Below are 23704 nucleotides of genomic sequence, written 5' to 3' on the forward strand. Positions count from 1 at the left end.
AGTCAATACTTGGTCAGGGTTGTATTTTCAACCACCTTTCTTTGCAGCAGGCAGAGAGTATCCTCCTTGCAGAAAGCACTGTTTTTTATCAAATAACTCAATATCAGCTTTCGAAATTTTTATTTTATTTTAGGGTAGAGTAAGAATTCAATAAATTGCAGCCACTTTTCTCCATCTGAGGGAAGGCTTACTGCCATCAAAGCAGACTTTGTCTGGCAAATCATTTCATCTGATGCTTACAGTTACAGATTGTCTTTTCAGCAGTAAATTGCTGCCAGATACTTCAAGTTTAAATTGGTATGCAGTGAGCACTTTGCTCCCATGAAGATCTATTTGGAAGACCCAAACCCCATATTAGTCTTATCCAAGTTTGATTCTCTATTCAGCCTCCCAGGAAGAATACCTGGTGTTCAAGGTAGCTACAACTTTTAGCTAGTGCTGCACTATGATTGATATTCTGCCAATTTTAATTTTAAAATTTCATTAAAATTACAAAGACAGAGTCTTAAGACTTATAAAAAATGCAGAGCCATATGGAATTGCAAAGCTGTCTGGAGTAGCCACACAATGAGATTGGTTCTGAAAATTTTTTTCTCTTTTTGATTTGAATGCGCCACAATATACTAGAAGATGCTTCACATGAAAGCTTGAATAAAGGAAAAGAACTCATGTGAAAGAAACTTTATGGGCAAAGGTATGTGCAGGAAAGTTCTTGAAGGTGAGATGCAAGGGCTAGCTTGAAACCAGGAGTTTCACATCTTTCAGCAGGTCTGCTAAAATCTATCTCACCATTATATTTTTCCAAAACGAACATTTGCATATTTGTTATAAGATTTTTTTTTTAATACACACAGAAAGAATAAAAATATTCCCTCAAGAATTCAGCACACAACCATGTGCTGTCAGGAGTGGAATTCTGTTTGTACCTTTTGTATGATGCTCTTGTTGCAGAAGAAGTTCTCTCAAAGAGTCAATATTATCAAACTCTGGAGCATTTTTCAGGAAATCTTCAACTTGGTCAATTTTAACAGCAAACTGCATTAAGAAAACAAAGGATAGGGAGAAGCACACAGGAATTTTGTTTTGCATAACTACATCATAATCTCTGTGTTACTGGGAAAGTTCAAGAGAATTTGTAAATTCTTGGAGAAAGGCATTATTAGTGACTCCCAGATACAGAGGCTTTCTGGCCTCTATGCACCTTCTGAGTTGTCTTTTTTCTTTCAGGTACTGATTGATTGAAGGATTTTAGTCGACACAATCTGTAATTACAGTTTTCCACTTTGTGAATCATCTTTTCTACAAAGCCTTATGCCAAATCTAATTTCTTTGTATAATACACATTATCAGGACACAATAATTAGTAGACTGTTCATCTTGGACTTCTTAAGGCTGTTAGTAATTGCTTCTGCAATTTATAGGTGGCACTGATATACTACAGAAACAAATTTATCAGGGAGCATGATTAAACTCTTCAAGTTCCAGGATGTGGGGACATTGATCATGAGGCTACAGAGAGTCAGCAAAAACCTGCAGGGTATGGAATCCCTCTCTCCTTTGGCTCCCTGTGTATATCAGTGAATTAGGATAAGAGAGAAATGGGTAAACAGGGATCACACAGGTTTTCTTTTGCATCCATTTGTACACCAAAATCTCAGGTAAAGCCCTGCCAAGTTAGGCAGATGTTTGCTTTATGTAATTAAATACCTTATGGATATTTTGGTGTAAAACTTTCAGTGACCAGTCATCAGTGTGCATTAGTGAAGGCACCTGAGTATAAGTTCTTTCAATGCCAAATAATTTTAATCATAAGGAATGAAAGCTATTCTGCAGAATGTCCATAGCCACTGAAATCCATATTTTAGGGTTTAGTCCAGTTCCACTTTTCACTGGCATTTTCTGTTAAGTACAATTTTGGGAGACATCATGACTAAAATATTTCTTAAAGTCTACACGGTATTTTGTTCAGCTTCAACCTGCACTATCTGAAGGGTGGAAAAGGAAGGATCCAGAGGAAGGATCCCAGGAATTTAATGTTCTTGTTTGCCTCAATCTTTAGGAATACAAGGAACAATATAAAACACATTAAAATTACAGTGGTCAGAGTACCTGTAAGATGAGGGTGGCTTCAAATTAATTATTTGATTTAAACACAAACCTCCAGAGCATTTTCAAAGAACACTGAAGTAAGTTCCAGAAGCGCCTGTCGCTTCTCTAACATAATGATGAGGGCATCCCATGCATCCCCAAGGGTCTCTGCCATGGCATCATAAACCTGACTCTTTTCTTTGTTCTCCTCTGCAACCTTGTCTGCTTCCTGCAGCAGGTCCCATACCTTGTCTTCCAAAGCCTGAGAAGAAAATATACCAAAACAAAATTAACATAAGAAATCTGTACACAAAATCCAAAACACTGTGCTGATACCGGTGTCAGGATATCTTTACAGTGGGTCTGTAAAGGAGCCACAAACCTTCTACTCCTGCTTTATTTCCAGTTCCTAGTGATAAGAGTGTAGCTATTTTTGCATGTTTTATAGCAAGCTTCTGAATTTCATCTGCACTTAAGAGGCATTAGTTTTCTAAAATTCACATACAGACAAGATTTAAGAGAATTTATCATGTTATCTCTGATATTTACACTCCAATGTTTTTACATCTCCGTAAACACAGGTCTGTCTTCCTGGAAGTGGTAGCAGTGCAGCTATTTTGATTCCTCTTTCATATGTCATCATATTACATTACTGGACATTATAAGTTTTAGAAGTTTGTGAGATAATTTACTCAAAAGTTTCTATGACTACAATGCAATCCAGATAAGAGTGGTTTGAACATAAACACATATTCTCCAAAAAAACACACCTAAGTTATGTAACGTTGCAAATTCAGCTTGCTGCATTGCTCAAGCTGGTCACCAAATAATAATGCTCTGTTGTCATAATAATTCTTCTGTGTTTCATCCCTTTTATTAATCTCACCACAAGAAAGATAACTGCTGGCCCATTTCCAGCTTATGTTACAAATCTTTAGCGTGTCAGAAAAATTGATTAACATTTGTTCTATGTTCTTCCCAACCCCCATCTTGGGTTTTATCATGAGCATGAATTAATGAAGCGTCACCTTTTTTTTTTGTTGTTAGAGGTGCTAGCACATGAATATGTAATGTGAAAAGAAATTTTTATTAGGCAATTCAAATGGCCATTCATATACTACTGGATAAATAGTTGATAACCAACTCTAAGAGAAGCCTTTATGATGTTTCCTTCTTGATGAGGCATAAAATTGTTACATGCATAACAACTCAGTAAAAGTAGTGGCATTCATTAATCATCCAACATGAGATATTATTAACATTCTAGAATGGCTCTGTAACAAATATAACAGGAATTAAATGAGTATATGAGATATTGATAGTCTCTTTACTAACTCAACATCTTGATATCAATTAATGAGAAGCATTATAGTCATGACAATGCTGATATTAAAAAAGGGGGTAAAATATTCTCAGAACGTTACACCCAAACTGCTTGTCAGTACAAGGTTAATTTTATCAAAATATCAGACCACTTTCACAGCTGTTCTGAATACACTGTAGAAAACCAGATGACATCTGAGGTAGTTCCATGTGGAATTTCTTGGCAAAGAGTAGTTTTCAAAGAGCTGACTATTTTATATTTTGAAATAAAACTAGGTATGCTTTTAGCCTAATATTACATCAGCTTCAACATATTTAAAAAACATTTCAAATGGTAAATCTTTCCTAACTACACAAGATGAATGCTACAAAAATGGTATAGGACTCAGAAGTAGATTTTCTTCTTTTAGAAGATTTTTTTCAGAACAGTTTGTTAATTACCATTTATCCCTGACAAGTAGCTTCTGTTTTCTAGTAATTGATTAGCTGTGAGGAATAGCTAATCCCTAAGACACAGAGAAAACTGGAATATTCTTCAAAGGTTATCAGTCATGCTTCCTCTACTTTTAAAAATTCAGTTACTATGAGATGAATTCAAATCCAGCCAAAGAAAATTAGAAGGTTAAAGCAAACCAAACTGCTGCATTTAATGAAATGCAAAACTAGTGTGCATAAAGTTAAAAAAAAAAAAATAAAAAAAAATGAAATTGCTCATGTGTAATAGTGTTTTACTGTTTAGAACTGATTAATAGAAGTTTTTAAATACAGACCTAATTTTTTCTCTAGCATGGATTGAATATGGTTTGCTCATTTAAAATGGGTGTGTATTTTATTGCCTTCAAATAATAGCTCCTGTAATGCTGCAAAAAACCTCATAGTGTATCACAAGAGCTGTCATGTTGTCTGTTTCCTCAGCAACAGAAAAAGTTACATTTTGAGAAGACAGACTAATAAAAAAAAAAGAGAGAGGAACATTTTACAGGAAACTACTCTTTCTTTGAGAAACGGTTCAAATACCTAAGATGGTCAGAGTGAAATTAAGGTTTTATTGCCTTGAGTTTAAAATTATGCTCCCCATAACTGTTAAAGCCACTAGTTACTGAGAACTTTCAAAAAAATTATCCTCAACTATGTTAGTTTCTATATACTTCGTGTGTGAATAGTTTATTTTACATTAAGTAGACTGATACTACTGGTTTTCTACTTTTTATCTTTGAAAAATAACCCTTTTATCAACACAGAGCAAGGAATAATTTGGACAGGACTCTTCAAGTCATCTGTCTAACCCCTTGCTCTAGTTACTCAAGGACTTAGCCCATGAAGTCTTAAAAATCCCTAACAATGGAAATTCCAGAACTTTTCTGCACAATCTGTTCTAGAATGAACTCATTTTGGTGGTCAAACTTTTTCCCCCTAATATCCAGTTGGTATTTTCTTTTTTCCAACTTGTATCTCTTGATCTAGAAGCAGACTTAGTAAGAGGAAAAATGTATTTCCTTAAAAAAAATGATGACTTATGGAAAATAGAATATTTCACAGAAACCTGAATTTTAATGAGGTTTTTGTCAATTGAGTGAACTTGACAGAGCTTTCCAGTAAAGACTTAAAATATTTCAAACACTTCTGGAATCTCATGTTTCATTCCAATCCCTATGAACACAAAAAAACGGAAGAGTAGAGTTCTCTTTGCACTCTGAGAAGCTGGAATGAGGCTTGACAATACAAGGAATGCCTAGCATGCAGTCAAAAAGGAGCTCATGCAAACATGCAGCTTCTCTTGCCATCAGTAAAACCGTGTCAAAAAAGCATTGCTCTGAAAACCACAGACCAATTTCAATTTCTAATAAATGATATGTCAAATTCTACCACACCAAAAGTAGAGCGCTGGTGGCTCAAAGGGAGCAATGTTGTGGTTCAGATGGACTGAAGGGATAGTGGTGGATGCAATCCCAGGCCTGCAGCAGGAATGCTCCCTGCCTGGTGATGCAGCTGCTGTGCAGCCACACCTCTCCCCCACTCCTCAGGGTACATGATATTGCAGCAAAGACAGAAAAGTCCTTTATGTAAGTTGTGTTGGATAGTATAACCTTTGTTTTAATTTGTTCACAGTCCATTATTAGAGTACTTTTCCTTCTGTTAAAAGAGCAAGGAATGAGAAGGGGAAGTAATCTTTTGCCTTTCCTGAGTTGTTGTACACTGACTACATAACTTGGAATATTCAGAGGTGTAAACTACCCTCCCATTCTCTTAGTACTGAGATGCTGCTAAAATTAACCTTTTGTTAGTGCTAAAAGGCAGTGCTGAGATTAAACAACACAGTTGTTCACTTGAAGCCCGGAAAACACTCATAAAGCTACCTCAAGACAAATACTATTTTGGTGGGAATTTTGTTCATACAAATATTGAAATTGATGAGTGAGATGAACAATGAAAACAAACATTTATTACATTTTACCTTTTTTGTTGTATTTTTCAAATAACTTGTGAAAGCCAGCTGTGGTTTGATAAAAATGCAGCTGTACTTTGCTGCTAATTGTACTGTTGGGCACCTCAACAACTAATTGCCAATAATTCAGAAAATATTAACAAATAATTTCTTCCATAACAGAACTACTGAAAAATAAGCATTTTGAAAATATTTTTGCTTGAAATAACTGAAAGGCTTATTTAAAAGATATCAAATGCAAGAAAATGAGTGTATTATATTAGTGCTTTTTGAAGAATGTAGTTTTCTAATTTTTTTTCTCTTGGCTATTAGCATATAAATTAATATTTTGCAATTCATGCTCTGTGAATTAAAGTAAATAAAATAATTAGGAGCAATCCTCAGGTTCATGAGCCAAATTAACAACAATGATGGTTTTAAACTTAAGTTTATGGTCTAGATTCTTTTCAGTTTTGTGGCTGTTCTGCCACAGTCTCTCTCATGATAAAAACCAGAACTTTGGAAGCAAACCAAGAATGCCTCATAGGGAATTTTAACATTTTTATGGACACACACACACATTTTTCTTTTCTTTTTTTTTTTTTTCCGGAAGATCCAGTGAGATTTAATATTGAGAGACCCAAGCACTTAAAAAATCATGTTATCTCCAAGTAGAGCTTCTCTTGGAAACAACAGGAGAATGGCAGAGAAATATCTATGCAAAGTGCAATCTATATCATTTTATCTCCTGGAAATTTTGTCTCAGGTTTTATAGGTTTGATTTTTCTCATTTTTCTTTTTAAATTGTGAAAAATGAGACATCCAAATGTACATATACATATTTCCAGAACATATAAACCTGATGAAAGTTATCTAAAGCAGGACGAGTCAGGTATTGCCAAAGAGACTTCCATGAAATCACAGAAGTTGATGGTTTCAACAAAACTGGTGCTGCTGGTATGGTCTGATTTAGCAAAACAGACACAGAATAGAATAGCTTAGAATCAGAGCCTATTAGATGAGACTACTGAGGGGAATTTTAACTGGAAGTAAACATTGTATACATGTTCTCTGTTTAGCCTCAATTTTAATCTTTCCTGTTCAACATTTATTTTTTCAACTCTATTAATAACAACACATCTGTTTCCTAATCCATAAACATTTGAAGTGGGGCCCTTTTCGAAACTTGTGTTCTGCTTTTTGTTGAAGTAGTGAGGTATTCCCAATCCCTAAATTTAATTGAACAAATGTAAATCAGTTATGAATAAGCTAGAGTACATTCTATCAAAGCAAAGTATTTTGGATAACTTTTTCCCTACGGCCCTGAAGACCACACACCAATTTTTATCACTATAATTCTGAACATGAAAAAAAACTTCAAATTTGTTCTAAAAATTACTGTTTTCTCTTTCAACAAACCTATTCCAATTGCTGTTTAAAGCACCATCTCCCTTACTAAATGTCAAACTGTTTGTCCGGGCTTTTTTTTAACCCTGTTAGTTAGCATTGTTAAGTCAAAACCAATTCCCTGAAATAGAGCTGGATTACATTCCTTTTCCTCCAGCATCAGAAGTACTGAATGTAAACTGATCACTCTGCCAGATTTTGTCCTTACTTACACCTGTGAATCTTCAACATATTAAGCTGACAGAAGAATTTGGCCTGAATATTTTGATTATAATTTGCAATAAATATACTGGGATGAAAATAATGAAGTTAAAAAGCAAAGGGGTGATCAAAACCTAGAATGAGTTTACAAAAGAACATGGAATAATGCCAGAATGGAGAACTATTCCATAAATTATCTTCTAAAAGTTGATAGGTTTGTCTCTACAGATTCAGAAGATGTATTTAATATCAATCACCTAACTCTTGCCCGAAGTACGACTAGCTTCATGATAGAATCATTACTCATTCAAGAATTTTTGCCTGACCAGCACAAAAATTTAATTTTGAATTGGGTCAGTCTAATCAAAGTTAAGCATATGCATATCAAGTATGGGTATCTGTCAGGATTTCTTTTCCCTTTTTTTTTTACAACAATAGAAAAGAAATGGGGAAACAATTCAAACTGCCTCTTACCCATCTTCACACAGCTAAGGTATAATTCATTATCAAATGCTAAGTGAAAAAGAATTACTATAAACAACATTCCAAAAAACTATAGAATCAATAAAAAAAACCTTTTGGTTTTGGAAAAAAAAAAGTTTGGAAAAACTTTTTACGAGTTGGTTTAGTGACTTAAGACTAGGTATTTACTGACAAGTGTTGACAACTTACTATAAGTCACAAATGGTCATGGCTGAAAAATGCACAGCCAGGAAGAATTCTAACAAAATTGCAGTCCCTTGTTATCACAGCTCATATTATTCAGGAAAAAGCAGTAATTTTGAACTTAATTATTTTATAGAATATTCATTAATCAATGCTGATTTTTGCAAGGACCACAGGCATAAATCATGAAATAATGAGTACTTGTTCCCAAAGCAGTCTTTAACAGTTTATGCATAACAAATTTTCTGATCTGATTTGACTTGATAGTAAAATGTTATTTGAAACTTTGTTTTTCTTACAAAAATGGGAGTTTCTTTCAAAGATGGGAATTACTCTGTTTTCTTTCTCCACTCATAATATTTATTTTTCAAAATTAGGAGAAAAATAATCAGCTTCTTCCTGTCATCAGGGTGTAAGAACTCAGCTAATTCCCAATTGTTCAAACGGGACACAGCAGCTTGTTCCAAGAACACCCAATGTTGCATTAGTGACAATAAAGATAAGGCACTTTGCATAAAAAGGAAAGCAAAACCACCTCTCTCTAGGATTTGGGTATTTTGGATGGTTTTGGGTGTTTGGTGGTTTTTCCATAATTCTATTTTCACACTCTCCAAAATCCACACAATGCAGTGTGGATATCTACATCCTCTGTATGCTGTACTGAATTCCCTCACACTCATTGGATATTTTTAATGATTGGGGAAGCACATAGTCATTGGTATTAAATCAAATACTTGATCCTATCCAAATCATGTTTGTTATTTCAGATCTCAAGTTTATGCAATCCCCCCCAAAATTAAATAGAGAAGTTACTGTTCATAGCTTCAAAGATGTTAGAGGAATTCATTTGTCTACATATATAAAGTCAACCTACCCTATCAAAATATTAAAACAGTTCTTTTTAGGTAACTTCAGACTTCTCTCAGTGTCAAACACCCCACACTTAAAATTATTCAGTTCTTTCATGCAAGCTGTCACTCTGTGTCCAAATGCCACCATTCCTATAATCTGCTCTTTGGAATGCCAAAATCTGATTTTAGGACTGTTACTTAACTGAAATATTCCTAGATCAAGGAAATATTCCTAGATCAATTCTACAGTATCATTCCCAATGCAACTTACCTCAATTAAGATTCAGTTACAATATTGGTGGAATATCTACTTCAGAATTACAAGGGGCTTACTTGTGTTCACAGCTGTTATAAAATAATCAGATGTTTCATAACATTGGAGAATGAAAAAAATGGATTGACACTCCTTTATATTTAGCAGTTACTGAGAGCTATAGGATTTTTTCACTTAACACTGATGTATAAAGTAGAGAAAACTGTACCTTTCCTGCTGCTGTCAGAAGCATATTTTTCCTGGGAAGAAGCCTAATTTCCAGACAATTATAGAGTATCCTGAATTGGAAGGAAACCACAAGGACCATCAAAGATCTGCTACACTGACAAGGGCTGAACATATCTTTTCCTATGTGGAGTTTAACCTAACCACCACACTGCAATAGGAGGCACAGGCAGCTACATCAGCTGTCCTATCTGAACTGTAATGACTTGAGGAATTTTTTGTGGTCTTATCACATCTTACCTTCAGCTTGGACAGGAGGAATTCATGATCTTGAAGTAGTTTTTTAGTCTCATCTTGATTGCTGCCAATTTCTAATATATTTGGTGTTGATTCAGCTAGCTGAAGCTTCACCCATTTTCCACACTGTAATAGGCAAACAATTACAGTCTTCAGAAAACACAAGGTTTCCTTCATTTATTTACTCACACGAATTCTCAGCTCACACATGCTCTCCATGGTTGTAGGAGCACAGGGACCATACACAAGATGAAGTCACAGAGAATACAGTAATAACTTCATTTGAAACAGGTGGTAAAATCACAGACAAATGTTATCCAGAAGGTGCTCCAATATTGATTTTGCCCATGAAGAGTAAAATTGTCACAATGAGCCAAAATTTTTTCTCTGACTCATCCCACCTTTCAGCTGAAGATGACACAGATAGTTAAGTGAATTTGGTGGGTGAGTGGGGCAGACAGAAGTAAAAAATGTATTGCAGGAGATACAAACACCATAGCCTCAGATCTTATTTCTATTGCACAGGTCCCATGTACTTCTATAGTGAATATATGGAACAAGATATTGCACAAGCAGCAGCAGGGACACTCAATAGCCTTTGGGACAGGGATCAAAGGATGCTGATAAGGACCGAAGCTGTGATGTCACTGTGATGCCACTGTCCTGGTTCCACAGCATAGGGAGGGAAAATAAATGACTTCACCATCAAATTGAGTCTCCTTGCAGTGAAATTACTCCCCTGCAACAGCAGACCACCTCGTCAGAAGGGTGAAAACTGACCTTAAATAAAGCTTCCCACAACTGAGGTAAGCCATCCTGAATAATCACCTGAGTCAGGTGACAACTCCACTCATTATCACCTTATTCTGCATCACAGATAGACTCTAATGGCTGAGGCTAGCACGCTTTCCAGGTTGCCTGGAGAATGAAAAATCAAACTGCCAATAAATTCCAGATGGGATTCATTACTAGCATCCAGATTTACTCCAATGCCAGATTTCATGCCAACTGGAGGTGTGGATTCCAGCTTACAAAAGAGGCCTTTTGGTGCTTATAAGCACAACTGTATGCACACAAGGGCTTACTGAAACACATGGGACTGCGGATTCACAGCTTTCAAAAATAACTACTGATTATTAGACCAAGTTTAGACCATTTTTTTCCCCAGAAAATACCTAATCTGTGGAGTTTGTAGAGCCACTTATTGTGCAAAGTTATTGCTGAATGCAGGTTAAAGGTACTCAAGGAGGCTTAACTGCAATCATCATGCTTTAAACACATTATTATGCCACTCTTCCTTTAACTCTTTTTAAACTGAGTAAGAGGAATTCCTTCCAAGACCCTACATTTTTGACCAAACTATTTATCCTATTTGAAAAAAAACCACCAGCAATCCAATCCAAAAGCCACCAAGAATAATTGTGAGCAGAAACAAGTGTTGACTTCCAAGAAAAGTCTATTAGATAGTGACTAATCAAATGGCCTTGCTGTATGATTTTATGCTAACTACTCATTTGCCCAGAATATTTAAAAGCGTTAACCGCGTTAATATTTAAAAGCAGAAAGACAAGAGCTGACATACCAGCAGTCGCTGCCTTACCTTAAGCACAGCTATAACAATACTGGCATCCCCAGCCTGCACAGCAACTGAGCTGACTGTTGTTGTAGAAGGCTTCTGCTCCGAGCTGGCTTCATCTGACATCGTGTTTCACAACGGGACTGCATGCATCAAAGCAGACTTGAGCCGTTCTCTCAGGGTCCACTGCTCATTTCAGAAAGCACCAGAGTCACTTGGATTCATTCAGTGAAACGGCTCAGCTAACACTGATTAGTCTGCCAAAAGGAAAGAACACGAGGTTAAAAATAGACAACTCCATTGAGTTTATCATTCTTGAGAGAGATTTGACACACCCCTAGTTTGGTAGCATTAAGCTGCCTGCTCTTTTTTGTCACCATCTGAAGTGTGAAGGGCTTCTTCCATGGACATCACCTGACATCAGTTAACCAAATTTTAAAAAGTTCTCAAATTATAAAAGCTAGAAAAAAAATTTACCATTTTACCAATTTACCTATAATGACAAACCCAATGTTATGAGGTTTCTCTATATTTTCACATTATACCAGTAAAATACTTTCTCACTTGCTACTGAATATATATATGTTCAACATGATTCTTCCACTGAATCAAAGTCTTTAAACAGGATAAGCATGTGTATATATATATATGTATTAAATGCTAAATCAAAACCGGGGATTTAATACAAAAATACTTAAAGGTATAGTGACCATAACAACCAGAGAAGGAAACCAAGCACTTTGAATTCTTAAGGAATATTTTATTCCTAAGATTAAGATCATTTACCTGCTCTTCAATTTAACCTTAAATTGTTTCTGGAGTCTTCATTTTGTTCTAAACGAGCATAAGGAAGAGCTCTCTAATAGCTGCTTAAACACTACTTTCATTTTTTATTCAGTGTGGGGAATTATTAAACATATTTTGATTACAATATTGGTTTGACATATTAGTTTTATTGCCATTAGTCCAGAGCATGCCACAAGTAGCCCACACTATGGGACAGCAGCTGCTGGGTTTCCTTCCACAGAACAGCTGAGAAAGTGACACTGGTGTTTAGGCTTGCAGGTCACTCTGGAAAAACAATTCCACCCAAGAAACTACATGCACAAGTCTTCCCTTAGCATCTGCCTGTTTGGTTTGTTTAAAAATATGTAACATTTGAGTACATTTTTATATAAACTAGATTTCTAATTACATACAAGAACTTGCACATCTGCAATGGAACCAAGATCTGGAAGCAAATTCTAAAATAATTTGGATTAGAAAAAGCATAAGATAGTTACAGGGAATTTTGATTTATGTGTCAAGGTAGGATTTTACTTATTATATTCTTAATCTGAAAACCACCTTCAAACCATGAGTTTCAAACAGGATATGAAGAAGCCCTTTCTTGTGGTTTGTGTTGAACAAAATGAGCTTGGCAAAGCAAAATTCACCCCTTCTGCCAAAACACAACCATGAACTCTGAAGCTGCCAACCGAGGAACAAATACCACACAGTTTTCTGAAACTCTTCCTAACACCTGTAAGAGACCCAGGGACCCTGCCACAGTAGACAATATTCCTTGGGTATTGTCACAGTAGACAGTGGACAGATCTCCTTGGGAACTTGTATGTATTCCTGTCAAAAGTATGGCAGAACAAAAATTTGATCATTAATCCCAGCACAAAACCTGGGAGAAAGAAGTCCTAAAGAAAACTTCAGGACTGAAACATAAGAGAGCCCTAGTTTGGTTTGAATTGAAGATAGATCCATTCTACAAAACCGGCTCAATACTCCAGCTTTCAAATAAACATTCCAGAAGACAAGCAACTTTGGATTTTTCACCCTGCAGGCAGGACTGCACTTGGAGGACAAACAGCACTTGGCTGTTGGAAAAACTAATCAGGAAAACAGAGGCAAACCTCTTTTTACTCTTATAAAAGGAGTTACAAACGAATTTTGGTATTATGTCCTTGAGGTTTTTTTCTCTCAGAAGAGCATTCTAAGTGTATTTTTTCATGGCACAAGTTGGGCCAATCCATCATCTCCCTGGGGTAGCCAGACAGAAGAGCTGTTTTTCACTCAAGTTAAATGAGGTATCATTTTTCATCGTGCTGACAGCTGGAAATAAAGGAAAAATGCCACACTCAAGAAGTTGACTATAAGCAAATTTGGTAACAACTGAGACAAGTGATTCAGAATGTCTGAAAACAAATGCATGGATATTGTATTTATTCATCTTATGCTAAGCATAGAAGATAGAGACAGGGAAACATCAGAGTAGCGGCAGAGAAAAGTTATCAAGGAATCAAAACATATCTTAGAACATAACCCTGGGAGGAAAAAAAGAAGAGGATTTTGGCATTGCATGATGAGCGGTTTCAGCTGTATCCAAGGGAGCAAAATTTAACAAGCATGCCTTTCTCTGTCTTGTTTACTTATCTGTCTGTTCCTCTGTCTGAAACAAACAAAAAATCCTGGTAGCAACCAGAAAAAGGTGGGCTATTTGTGTCAGAAGAGAGAAGTATTTTCCCTTTGCTACTGCTGTGTAAAAGAAGAGAGTAAGAATGACAAGAGGAAGGGAACATTCACCAGCTGTCTACAGGAAACAACAAAACTGAACAAAGGAACAAAGGAAACAATCTCAGGAAAACAGAAAAAAAGATCAAGTCTCTCTAGTGTAAATAATGTCACGTATTATCTGAAACAACTGTACATAAAAAGGATTTGAGAGGTAAATATGACAAAATTCACTTCATTTTTAACATGTAGGATGTCCAATCCACAAGTTTTCCTCACGTGTAGCAAGCAAAGAGTGGTATTCACAGTTTTAATAGTGATACATAGAAAAAGGGTCTGACTTTTTGGGAGATAACTTTCTTTCTGTTGAGAGCTTTTAAGCAGCTGGTGCACTATGAAAATGCCTCTGGGAGAGACAAAGTTCGCTCCCTGCAGCCTCAAAGACACCTTTGAGGTGATCACAGGTGCTTTACTTTGACTGGTTTGTAAATGTAGCGAGTCTCCTCTTTCTTCCTTGTCTCAGACCTGGGAGAACAGGCATCCACAGCAAAGAAGGGAAGGAAGCATCCCTCAGACTTCTGGGCTTCATGAGGCTTGCAAAAAGGTGCTTCCAATAAACACTGCTTCCCCAGCCCCACCTGTGAGGGGTCACTGCTGCCAAGTCCTGGAGGCAGGACAGGAGCTGTGAGCAGGGCAAGAAGGAGAGAAAGGGCCAGCCTCTGGAAGTGACATGAACTTCAGTAGAAAAGAGATGCAGCACAGGCAGAAGGCATTTCCGTGCCAGCTGAGAGCTCAGGAACTCAGGAAAAGGCACCTCTAAAGTAGCCCAGGATCCTGCTGGCCCCAAAAGGAGGTTGTCTTTTCCTTGCCGTGGAAAGAGGAAGCATAGAAGTCCCAGTAAAGGGCTAGGAAACAGCTGTGCAAAAGGGTTAAAGAGAGACAACCTGCTTCTCTCCAGCAAACACTTTCAAGAACATACTATAGTCTGTGTTACCTGGAGTATTGTTTCAGTTCCAGAAACAATAGTTCCAGATTAATTTTATTGTAAAACATCAAAGTATAGTGAAGAATTATATTCTTGTATATTCCCGTTCTTCCTGTGCATCACCCCCTAACAAAAAAATTTCTACTCTTTCCTCCATCACCTGCCCCAAAAACACCTCATAACACACTAAGAAATCAGCATGAAAAGAAAAAGCTACCCTGAAAGCACCATCACACAAAGCAGAGAAACTGCCAATAAGAAAGTTTTCCCTGTCACACTGGACATCTCTGTGAAAGAAAATAAAGCAACACTGCTAACTGTAAAACCAGCAGTGTATCAGAGATTTAGAAACCAGCCAACAGTTTAGCACTGCTAATCCAGTGCAATGGTAAGAGCAAAAATCACTATTTGTTTGCTTCCAAGGAAAACAATATTTAAAAAAACCCATACAGTAAACAGACATGGGGAGCAATGACAGCTGAAACATTTCAAGTGGTAATCAATGTATCAAGTTCTGCTCTTTCATCCTGAAGCTTTGTCTTGCCTGTATCCCTCTTTATGGATCTTAGAGGATTTCCACAAAGTATGCATACTTGTTCAATATACATATTTGTATAATATACTTGTGTATTATACAAGTGTAGTATAGTATACTTGTTCAATATACTACACATATTTGTACCTAGAACCTGTAAATAAGAAATAGTACCTAAATCTCTATTATTTATTGAACAATAGAAAAATCCAGCAAATTTAACTAGGGTTAAATGTCACTTCAGCCTCCACATTTATTTTAAGAAAGCTCATATAACCTTTAAATTTAGAACTCCATATTCTAAGTGTTATGTAAACAAACACCATTCTTTCTAGCATCTGTTATTAAAAAATTTTCTTTCAGTTCTTTACGAGTCCTATATGCAAGATAAAGAGGTATGCCGCACATAGGGACTGCTTACATTTTTATTCATTAGGCTTGAATTCTAGAAGAGGGTATAACTGCCCTGTTTTCAGAAATACAGAAGAAATAATAATAATAATAATAATAATAATAATAATAATAATAATAATAATAATAATAATAATAGGAAGCTTGGCAGTAATGCACTCATCTAATCTGCTTTCTTCATATCTTGTTATCTTAGCACATGATTCAAGATGGGCAGCATAAAAAACTAAGGTGTTGGATTCTCCACTTAAGAACCCCTGCAGCAAAACAAATTTCTTGTTCTGAGAATGGATGAACACATTAGTGCCCTTAGAAGTTCCTTTCCTTGTTAAAACTAACCCCATGAAAAAAAAAAATCTTCAGATTCTTTACTGGCAGATAACCTTTAGGTGGTTTTATACAACAATAAACAAGAAGAAGAGGATAAAAATTACTTTGAGGAAAGGAAGAGAAAGAGAAGGGAACATGGGCCCCTGCAATAATTCTGAAGCCATTGACAGCTATGGGTGATTAACAGCTGTATCTCAAAGTCAAGCTGTTTGAACAGATTTCTTTAAATTGGAAGATGTTAGTTACTTGCTATCATATTTTTTAGCAAGTTTAATATGATCTTGCTATCAAAGACAATAAAAAATACAAGTTTGATTAACACCTTTCCTTAAAGTGATAGCTAGAGGAAAGACACAAGAAAGAAGTGATTTGATGGCTGTTTGAGTGTACATATAATGGCAAAATATAGACAGTGAAAATTTTAACTTTTGAATGGGGTAAAAAATAAATCAAACAAAACAGAAAACAATTCACAAGTGTGAATTGCAGAGGGATCATATCTTATTCTCTCTCATGCTCCAGGTGAAGACATCAGCACATCTTCTTAAGTTTACTGCAGAAATGGCAGTGAGGCTCTCCAGTTTCCGCAGAATCGGCCAGAGAACAGACTTACCCCATCAGCACTCCTGGAGAAGCTCAACATTTCTGTCCCACTGGGTGTTGTCCAAAACAAATGCTGCACAGCCTGTGGAGCTCTACCCTGGTGAATGCAAAAGTGGAGCCGTTTTAGCAGCTCACAGGTGGCACAGGCACAAGTCAGCCCAGCTGAGAGGTTGTCAACAAAGACGGTGGCCCAGGGTATTGAGCTCTGTCAGGAGGGTGAAGAGACATTAGAGGGTTCATTAGTCCGTTGTTGAGGCTCCAGCAGCAGCAGCAGCAGCAGCAGCAAGAGTTTATCACACAGGATTACTATGTTCCCTTGCCCATGCATGTACGGAAAGCCAACAGGACTTTTGTTACTGAATTCCTTGGGAGCATTTGAAATTCCTTCCTGATGTGGTGTGTTAGCACAGTGGAGTATGCACTCTGCACCAAATATAGATGTGAGACAGGCTACTCTTTCTCTCTGTAAAGAAGGAAGATTAAGATAGAGATTGGTAATCTACATCAAACTCTCAGGGCAGCTACAAACTACTACGAATAAGGTAACTTTGGGGCACTTTGGCCCCATGTCTCTATTTTCTGTGTTTAACTTGCATTTACATTTCAGCTGCATTAAAAGACCACTTCAGTTTAATTTTTTTCAATGTTTATACATACAGATGTATGTACTAAGCTTGTGAAATAAAAACATCAGGTAAAAATCACACAGACTGTTCAGAGAGTTCAAGCAGTGTAACTGGGTTCTTATGGCCATCTTTTAAGAGTGAAAACTCTCTGTTCAGACCTATGGAACACAATCAGCCAGCAGATGCAAAAAGATCAGTATAAGCCCTTCAGTTAACAGGGGATTAATTAAATTGATACAATCATGCAAACCACACCAAAACACAAAAGCCATATTGTTGCTATTGTTCGGAAAAGTTGAGTTACACAACTTTCAGAAGGTTAAATTTAGAACATGTACACAATTATGTTTCCCAGACACACTTGTAATAGAACATTACTTCACACCTCTGATATTTATCCAGAAAAGAAATATTCAGCTGGGCAGTTGAATTTTAGGTGTTAGAGAACCATGAGGCTTTAGAATCCTTTTCCAAAAAGTCATTTATCAGTGGGGATATAAATAGCACGCTTTATTTTGTTTTAAAAAGATAAGTCCATCCTGTATAACTGCTACTTGAAGGTTGACACTGCTATGGATTCCTCTGTATGTTCTGGTCACACACTGTCCTCTTCTAGACCTTGATACCTCAAACAGGGATCACATACCAGATCTTGCCTGTCCCCTTCAGGTAAGTACCAAAATTGTGTCACATACTTAGGAGAGGATATCATGGAATTCCAGCCCCACGCCCCAGTTTATTTGCCTGGAGCTGTGTTAAAGAAATGGGTACTTACCCTGTGTACCAGGAGTGTGGCTACAGGGTGTGAGGATACTCCCTCCATCCTCCCAGTTTAGGTGACACCTTACTCTACGAAGGTTAGCACATAACCAGTTCAGAATTCAAGACCCACATGAATCTAGGAAGCGTTGCCTACAATTTAAAAAACAAAAGAAAACTCCCTCCCCACCCCACACTCAGTACTGTTTGAACACTCAAGAGCAGTGAAGAGGGATTTGCATGGTTCAGAACCATTGTTTGCCATCCATAGCAAAAACACCATCACCAGGAGTAGGTGATTTGTTTCTTGTTCTGGGTGCTCAAATTGCTTTGGATCTGAGTGCTGCTGTCTGCAGCAGCAGGTGGGTTCTCCTCTCCGCTTGAAACTCTCCTCAGCTGCAAAAGGAGAGGTTCAAGGCACAGAAACTCAGTACTGGGGCTTTATATAGATCAGTGTTCTTCATGCTGCTTCCAAGGGAGACCATGATGAGTGAGCTGCCTGCATGACAGTGTGTACTACAAGACACCACGGTGTAATCCTGTGGGGACATCATCTGGAATAAATGTGAGCTTATCCTAGTGGAAAACTTTAAGAAAATAAAGCCCCAAAGTGTTTTTAGGTTTTTTTAAATACTCCTGGAGTGGCTTTTCTTATGGTCTAACTATGCATAAAAGCTCTGGGCATGGGAAATTGAAGGCAGGCTGATATTATGTTCATTAGGACAGCATTACCTTCCCTGTGTTATAGCTGGTGATTTTGACGACTTCTTCCAGAACCTGAAAAGTGAGGTGTTCTCTTCCCTTCTTCTGAGGGTTTGAGCCTGCTCTGTAGGTTTTGGCTACTGAGAAGCTGTCATCACCTGCTGCTCTATGCCTGCCTGGGTGGATGAAGTAGAGTAGGGACGCTGTCTTCTTGGGTAAGAGGTAACAGCAAAAATGAGAGATGAAAAGCTCTAATTTTTATCCTGCAAGCTCCAGCTTTTGTTTGAAACACTACTCAGGGAATGGCAATGTCCTTCAAAGTCATAATGGGCCATCAGTTATCTTTGCCCATTCTTGCTACTCCAGTGTGTCCTCACAGCTGGGCCTCTACTGTTCCAGGAATTATTCCTTCCCCACGCACAAATATACAAGGATTCAAGGTATTCCTATGTCTTTTCACATGAGAGGACTCGATTGGCTATGAACTAGGACCAAAGGAATAGAGAGCTGTGTTAACTTGGTGTTCTGCACATTTGGCTCACTTGAGCACCAGTGCTGGGTACCCTAAACAGAGTAGGACCTGGGCAAGTGCACTTGAACAGGGGACTGCCACAGGAGGATTTCTGTCACAGCTCAGGGTCCTGAAGGGATTCATTTCAAAAGCATAGCAGCCCATGCTCCCAGGCCAGAGACAGGTGTCACTTTTCGACGCCACTGCACCCCATGCTGGAATACTACCAGAAGCCTCTCTTCCCCAGAGATATGCACAGAATATCACTACCTTTACCTGGCTGTGGCAGTGGTCTGCCAGCATGTCCTCGTTGGATTTGTCTGCAAATTCCAGAGCTTGAGCTTCCAAAACATTAAAGGCCACTTATTGAAACCAAAAGATTTTTATAAATATTGTCACTGTATGTGAAACACACCATTCACCAAATGGTTTTCCCACCTTTCTTTTTTTGCTTGATACTGCTCTTCAGGTGTCACTACTACATATAGGGAAAAGCCCCATCATCTCAGTATTCTAAGATGAAAATTATTTCAGCTGTGCGTTTTATATCCTCCGTGTGTGTGCATGATTTTCATGACTATAACGTCTTGCCACTCCTTAATATTGACCAGTTTTCCTTTCTAGCAACACTGTGAAGGGGGAATGCTGCTGCCACTCCCTCCCAACACACACTGACAGTACCAACCATTTCATCCCAGAAGCAAACTTTCCTTTGGAAAACAATGAAGAAACTTTTTAAATGTCTGTTGGATCACTTGCAAAGTCTTTGATGAAATTGCTGCTGAAGAAGAGAGTTTAGTGGTATAGACATGAGGACATACCTCTGATAAAATCCAGAAGACAAAGCAATACCTAGGGTAAGTAAAGGCGGTAACAGCTAACAGTAAATACAAAATCACTCGATTACTTCACATTTCTACCACCTGCAGGAACAAATGCCCTGGCTTCTTCATGTGTGGCTGGTTCTGCAGAGGCAATGCACCATGAAATGATGCCTGCAAACAGCAGCTACCTAACAAACTGGCCACATGCGATGAGTGGAAATAAAATCCTGCAAGGCTTATTGAACGCGTGGCTCACTGCAGCCTTTTGATGCCATTTGAAGCAAAGCACTAATATTAACCCTGGCTTACGTGTCAAAAATTACTGTGTTCCTTTGGATACATTAGTCCTGGGGAGGAGGAGAGGAGGAAGGCCATGCTCTGAGAGGCACTGAGTGATGTAAAGCAGACAGTGGGCATCACGTTCACATCATCACCACTGATATGTGGAGTAGCACTCAAGTGTGTTGAATACATTGTGCAATCCTCACCCTGCTGAGCCCAGCTTGCTGTTATGTACCATCCAATAGAGGCACACAGAGCTGGATACAAAGGTTGAGAAAAAGAACAGGCTGCTCTTGGTACCAGTTTAGATATGGCTAGCTCCCAAGTCTCTGAAAGTCAGACTCGTATCACACAATCATATTAAATATCAAGTAACCATGCTGTAAGGCTTGCCTGTGAAAATGGCTGAGGCACCATGAAAGGTACTCTCTGTCCTAGTAGTCTAAAAAGCTTAAGGGGAGAATGGAATGTTAAAAGACACTTATCACACAGAAATCCTGGCACAGTATTTGAGAGAAACGTTCTACTGGAGCTCAACAGCCCACTGGAACTCTGCAGCCTCTTATCCTGTGAGGCACAGGAATCAGGAGCAATCCTGGCATGCCTGGAAACACAGCAATGACAGTGGGGGATATGTTGTCACCCAGCATCTGCAACTCACCCCAGGAAAATGAACATGGGAAGCAGAAAACCCAAAATTGAGGTGGCAACTCATTCACTGCAAACCAAGCATAACATAGCGAACCATGCCTGAAAATTGCACCTCTGAAATTAACACATTGCTCCTGCCAAAATGGAGAACACTAACAAATTAAAATCAGGGTTTTGATAGGTATTTGTTCATGCTTCATTCTGACATAGAATGCCTCAAGTTACAAGTCTTCTCTTAGCTCCTCCAAAAGTCTGTTCTTAGAGTTAAGATAAGCTTTCTTCTTCACTTTATTTTCATAATTTATAGATTATTAGAATTAACCTTTGGTTTAAAGTCTAGGAAAAGGCTCAAAGGTTTTACAGCCCAACTTATTTATATTCATTCAAATGGAGCCAGCAATTCTCCAGACTTCACTGAAGTCTCAGGGCTGTTCTACCAGGAGCTGTCACAGCCTTATTTCAAACACAATACACATCTACACAGCTGCCCAAGCATCTTGCTGCGTTCTGGGACCTACAGCTACCACGAAACCTCGTTTTTGCTGTTTTCTAATCCATGTAACGCATGTTGCCTTCTGACAGTGACAGCATTGTAGCAGAGCAGCCAGCACAAGACTGGGATTTGTACCACTGGGATCCTCAGAAGAGCCAAGTGTATTTCTAAGTGGACACCACGTTTAGCAGGATGTGCAAAGGAGGCAGTCACCTGGGCCATGAACAGCCAGTGGCATGGTTTGCTATAGGAGTTTGACAGACAATCTGGGGCTAAGTCTGCCTTCTCAAACACAGAGTTTTACATTCGGAGTATTAGAAAGTTGGGGTGGTTACATTAGGTCCATCCAAACATTTTAAGCACAGATGTATGAGCTTAGTAAATTAATAGGATATTTTACATAGCTTGCAGCATTCCCCCCCCCCCCCCCCCCCCCCCCCTTACATACAAATTGAATGTGCATTAAGGTCCAACAGGACCTTGCATCAGTGGTGCCTGATAGCAATTATCAGGTAGCTGCTGGTGGAAAAGCTAAAAGGCTTCCTAATATGTAAAAAATATCTATTTAACACTGTAGAATGATACATAAAAATGCATAATAATTTTAAATTAAGCTTTTAAACACAACTACTTCGAGGCATATTTTGTCTGTTAGTTACATGTGCACAAAAACGTAGCTTCTCTGTGGCATTCAGTAATCACAGCACACCTGATGTTTCAATGTTGTCATTAAACTGCCAATGAAACTGCATTATTATTTTAAAAACTGTAGCTTATCTGCACTCAAAAGAATGTAAATTATCTGCACAACTTTTGCTAACACAACCAATTTGTTTCCACTTAACAACCGTCTTTCAATGTATCCCAAAATGACAGCAAATAAAGTTTCCTTTGCTTTTATTCATGATTCAAAAGTCAGAAATGTTAGCCCCACTCTTTGCTCTTTGGCCTATAAACTGTAAATATCACTAGTATCTGGAAAGTTAACTGAGCTTTTCTTATTGAACTTAAATTAAAATGGGGATTTTCACTTTCCTTTGTAACATATTCCAATATATTTCCTCAGCACATATAAAATTTTAAGAAAGCATTTTTTTCACAAGAGGTATTTATCTCCTGACTCAGCCTTCCTCTTGTCTCTGAGTTATATTCCCATAATGTTTGCTGTAATAGACACCCATGTAAACTAAAGTCAACAGACAGGAAAAGAGAAGGCTGTTACATTAATTTTCCTTGCTATTTTGAGCTCAAGTGTTTCTTTGGTGCTTTAAATATACTAAAAGCCTTTTAATATATCCTGTTTCTATTCATTCTTGCATCAACATAACTAAAATTTTACAGTCACACAAGCATCTATTTTGATTAATATCTTTGATCTGTGATATGTTGTCTTCCAATTTCACAGAATCAGATGTCTTCTCACAAGTTCCTCCAGTGATTCACTTTCACGTTCCAAATTAATCTTAGAATCACAGAAAAATGGTCCTAAAATACCATGTGTTTAGGAGATCTGTATAAAGGGACCCAACAGAAGTGTGAAATCAATCTCCTTTTTCTGTGGTTATTCAGTCTTACCTCTATTTTCACACAGTAAACCTAGATGAAAAATATCCTGAAGTACTCCTTGAGTCCATAGCATTGCAGAAGGTACGCTATTAGATTTTTAATAGAATTTTCAATGAAGATGCAGTCTTGACAGGCATCAGTCACTATTTAACTGAGGGAAACAAAAGTGGGAAATCAATAATTTAAAAATTATATCACATAATATTTTCCTAACACCTGATTCTGATTCTGCAGAAGGAACTCTGCAATTGCCAGCACTGTTACACATCAGGAAATTGTGGAAATAGCACACTATAGAAACCTCAATCCACTGAGACTCCCAGTGACTGTGCAAGGAACCACAAAGAGAGTAACTGCTTCACATTTTTATCTTTTTATCTTATTTCAGAATGTATCAGTTCCCTACAAACCTGGAAAAGATGATACCTCTCCAAAGAGATAATGAATGAATGAATTAGTTGGAACCATGTTATGCAAATTCCAGATACTCAAACTGTTTGTAGCTCTGCAGCTCACATTCAGGTACTTTTGCAGCACTTACATATGTATGGATTTTTATTCTATATGTTTCAATCAATTATTTTTTCTTAAACTAGATATTTTTTAAAACAAAAACAGGAATCTAACAACCTAACATTTTTACAGTCCTAA

General features: G+C 37.6%; 1 protein-coding gene across 3 annotated transcripts in view; it reads right to left on the bottom strand.

The window, feature by feature from the left end:
* Positions 1–16951, bottom strand: part of CCDC141 (coiled-coil domain containing 141) — a 64594-nt gene extending 47643 nt beyond the window's left edge. For 2 of the 3 annotated variants that reach the window (XM_038142937.1, XM_038142936.1), the window contains exons 1-5: positions 16650–16950; positions 11298–11530; positions 9701–9823; positions 2159–2350; positions 927–1035 (exon numbers count right to left, since the gene is read on the bottom strand). In XM_038142937.1, coding sequence (XP_037998865.1) covers positions 927–1035; positions 2159–2350; positions 9701–9823; positions 11298–11399 — 526 coding nt within the window. In that variant the 5' untranslated portion in view covers positions 11400–11530; positions 16650–16950. Of the gene's footprint in view, positions 1–926; positions 1036–2158; positions 2351–9700; positions 9824–11297; positions 11531–16649 lie in introns of all 3 variants that reach the window. The other variant, XM_038142934.1, reaches the window with a different exon arrangement.
* Between the last annotated feature and the right edge of the window lie 6753 nt (positions 16952–23704).

Source organism: Motacilla alba, chromosome 7 (assembly GCF_015832195.1).
Source record: "Motacilla alba alba isolate MOTALB_02 chromosome 7, Motacilla_alba_V1.0_pri, whole genome shotgun sequence".
In the NCBI taxonomy this organism is placed as follows: Eukaryota; Metazoa; Chordata; class Aves; order Passeriformes; family Motacillidae; genus Motacilla; species Motacilla alba.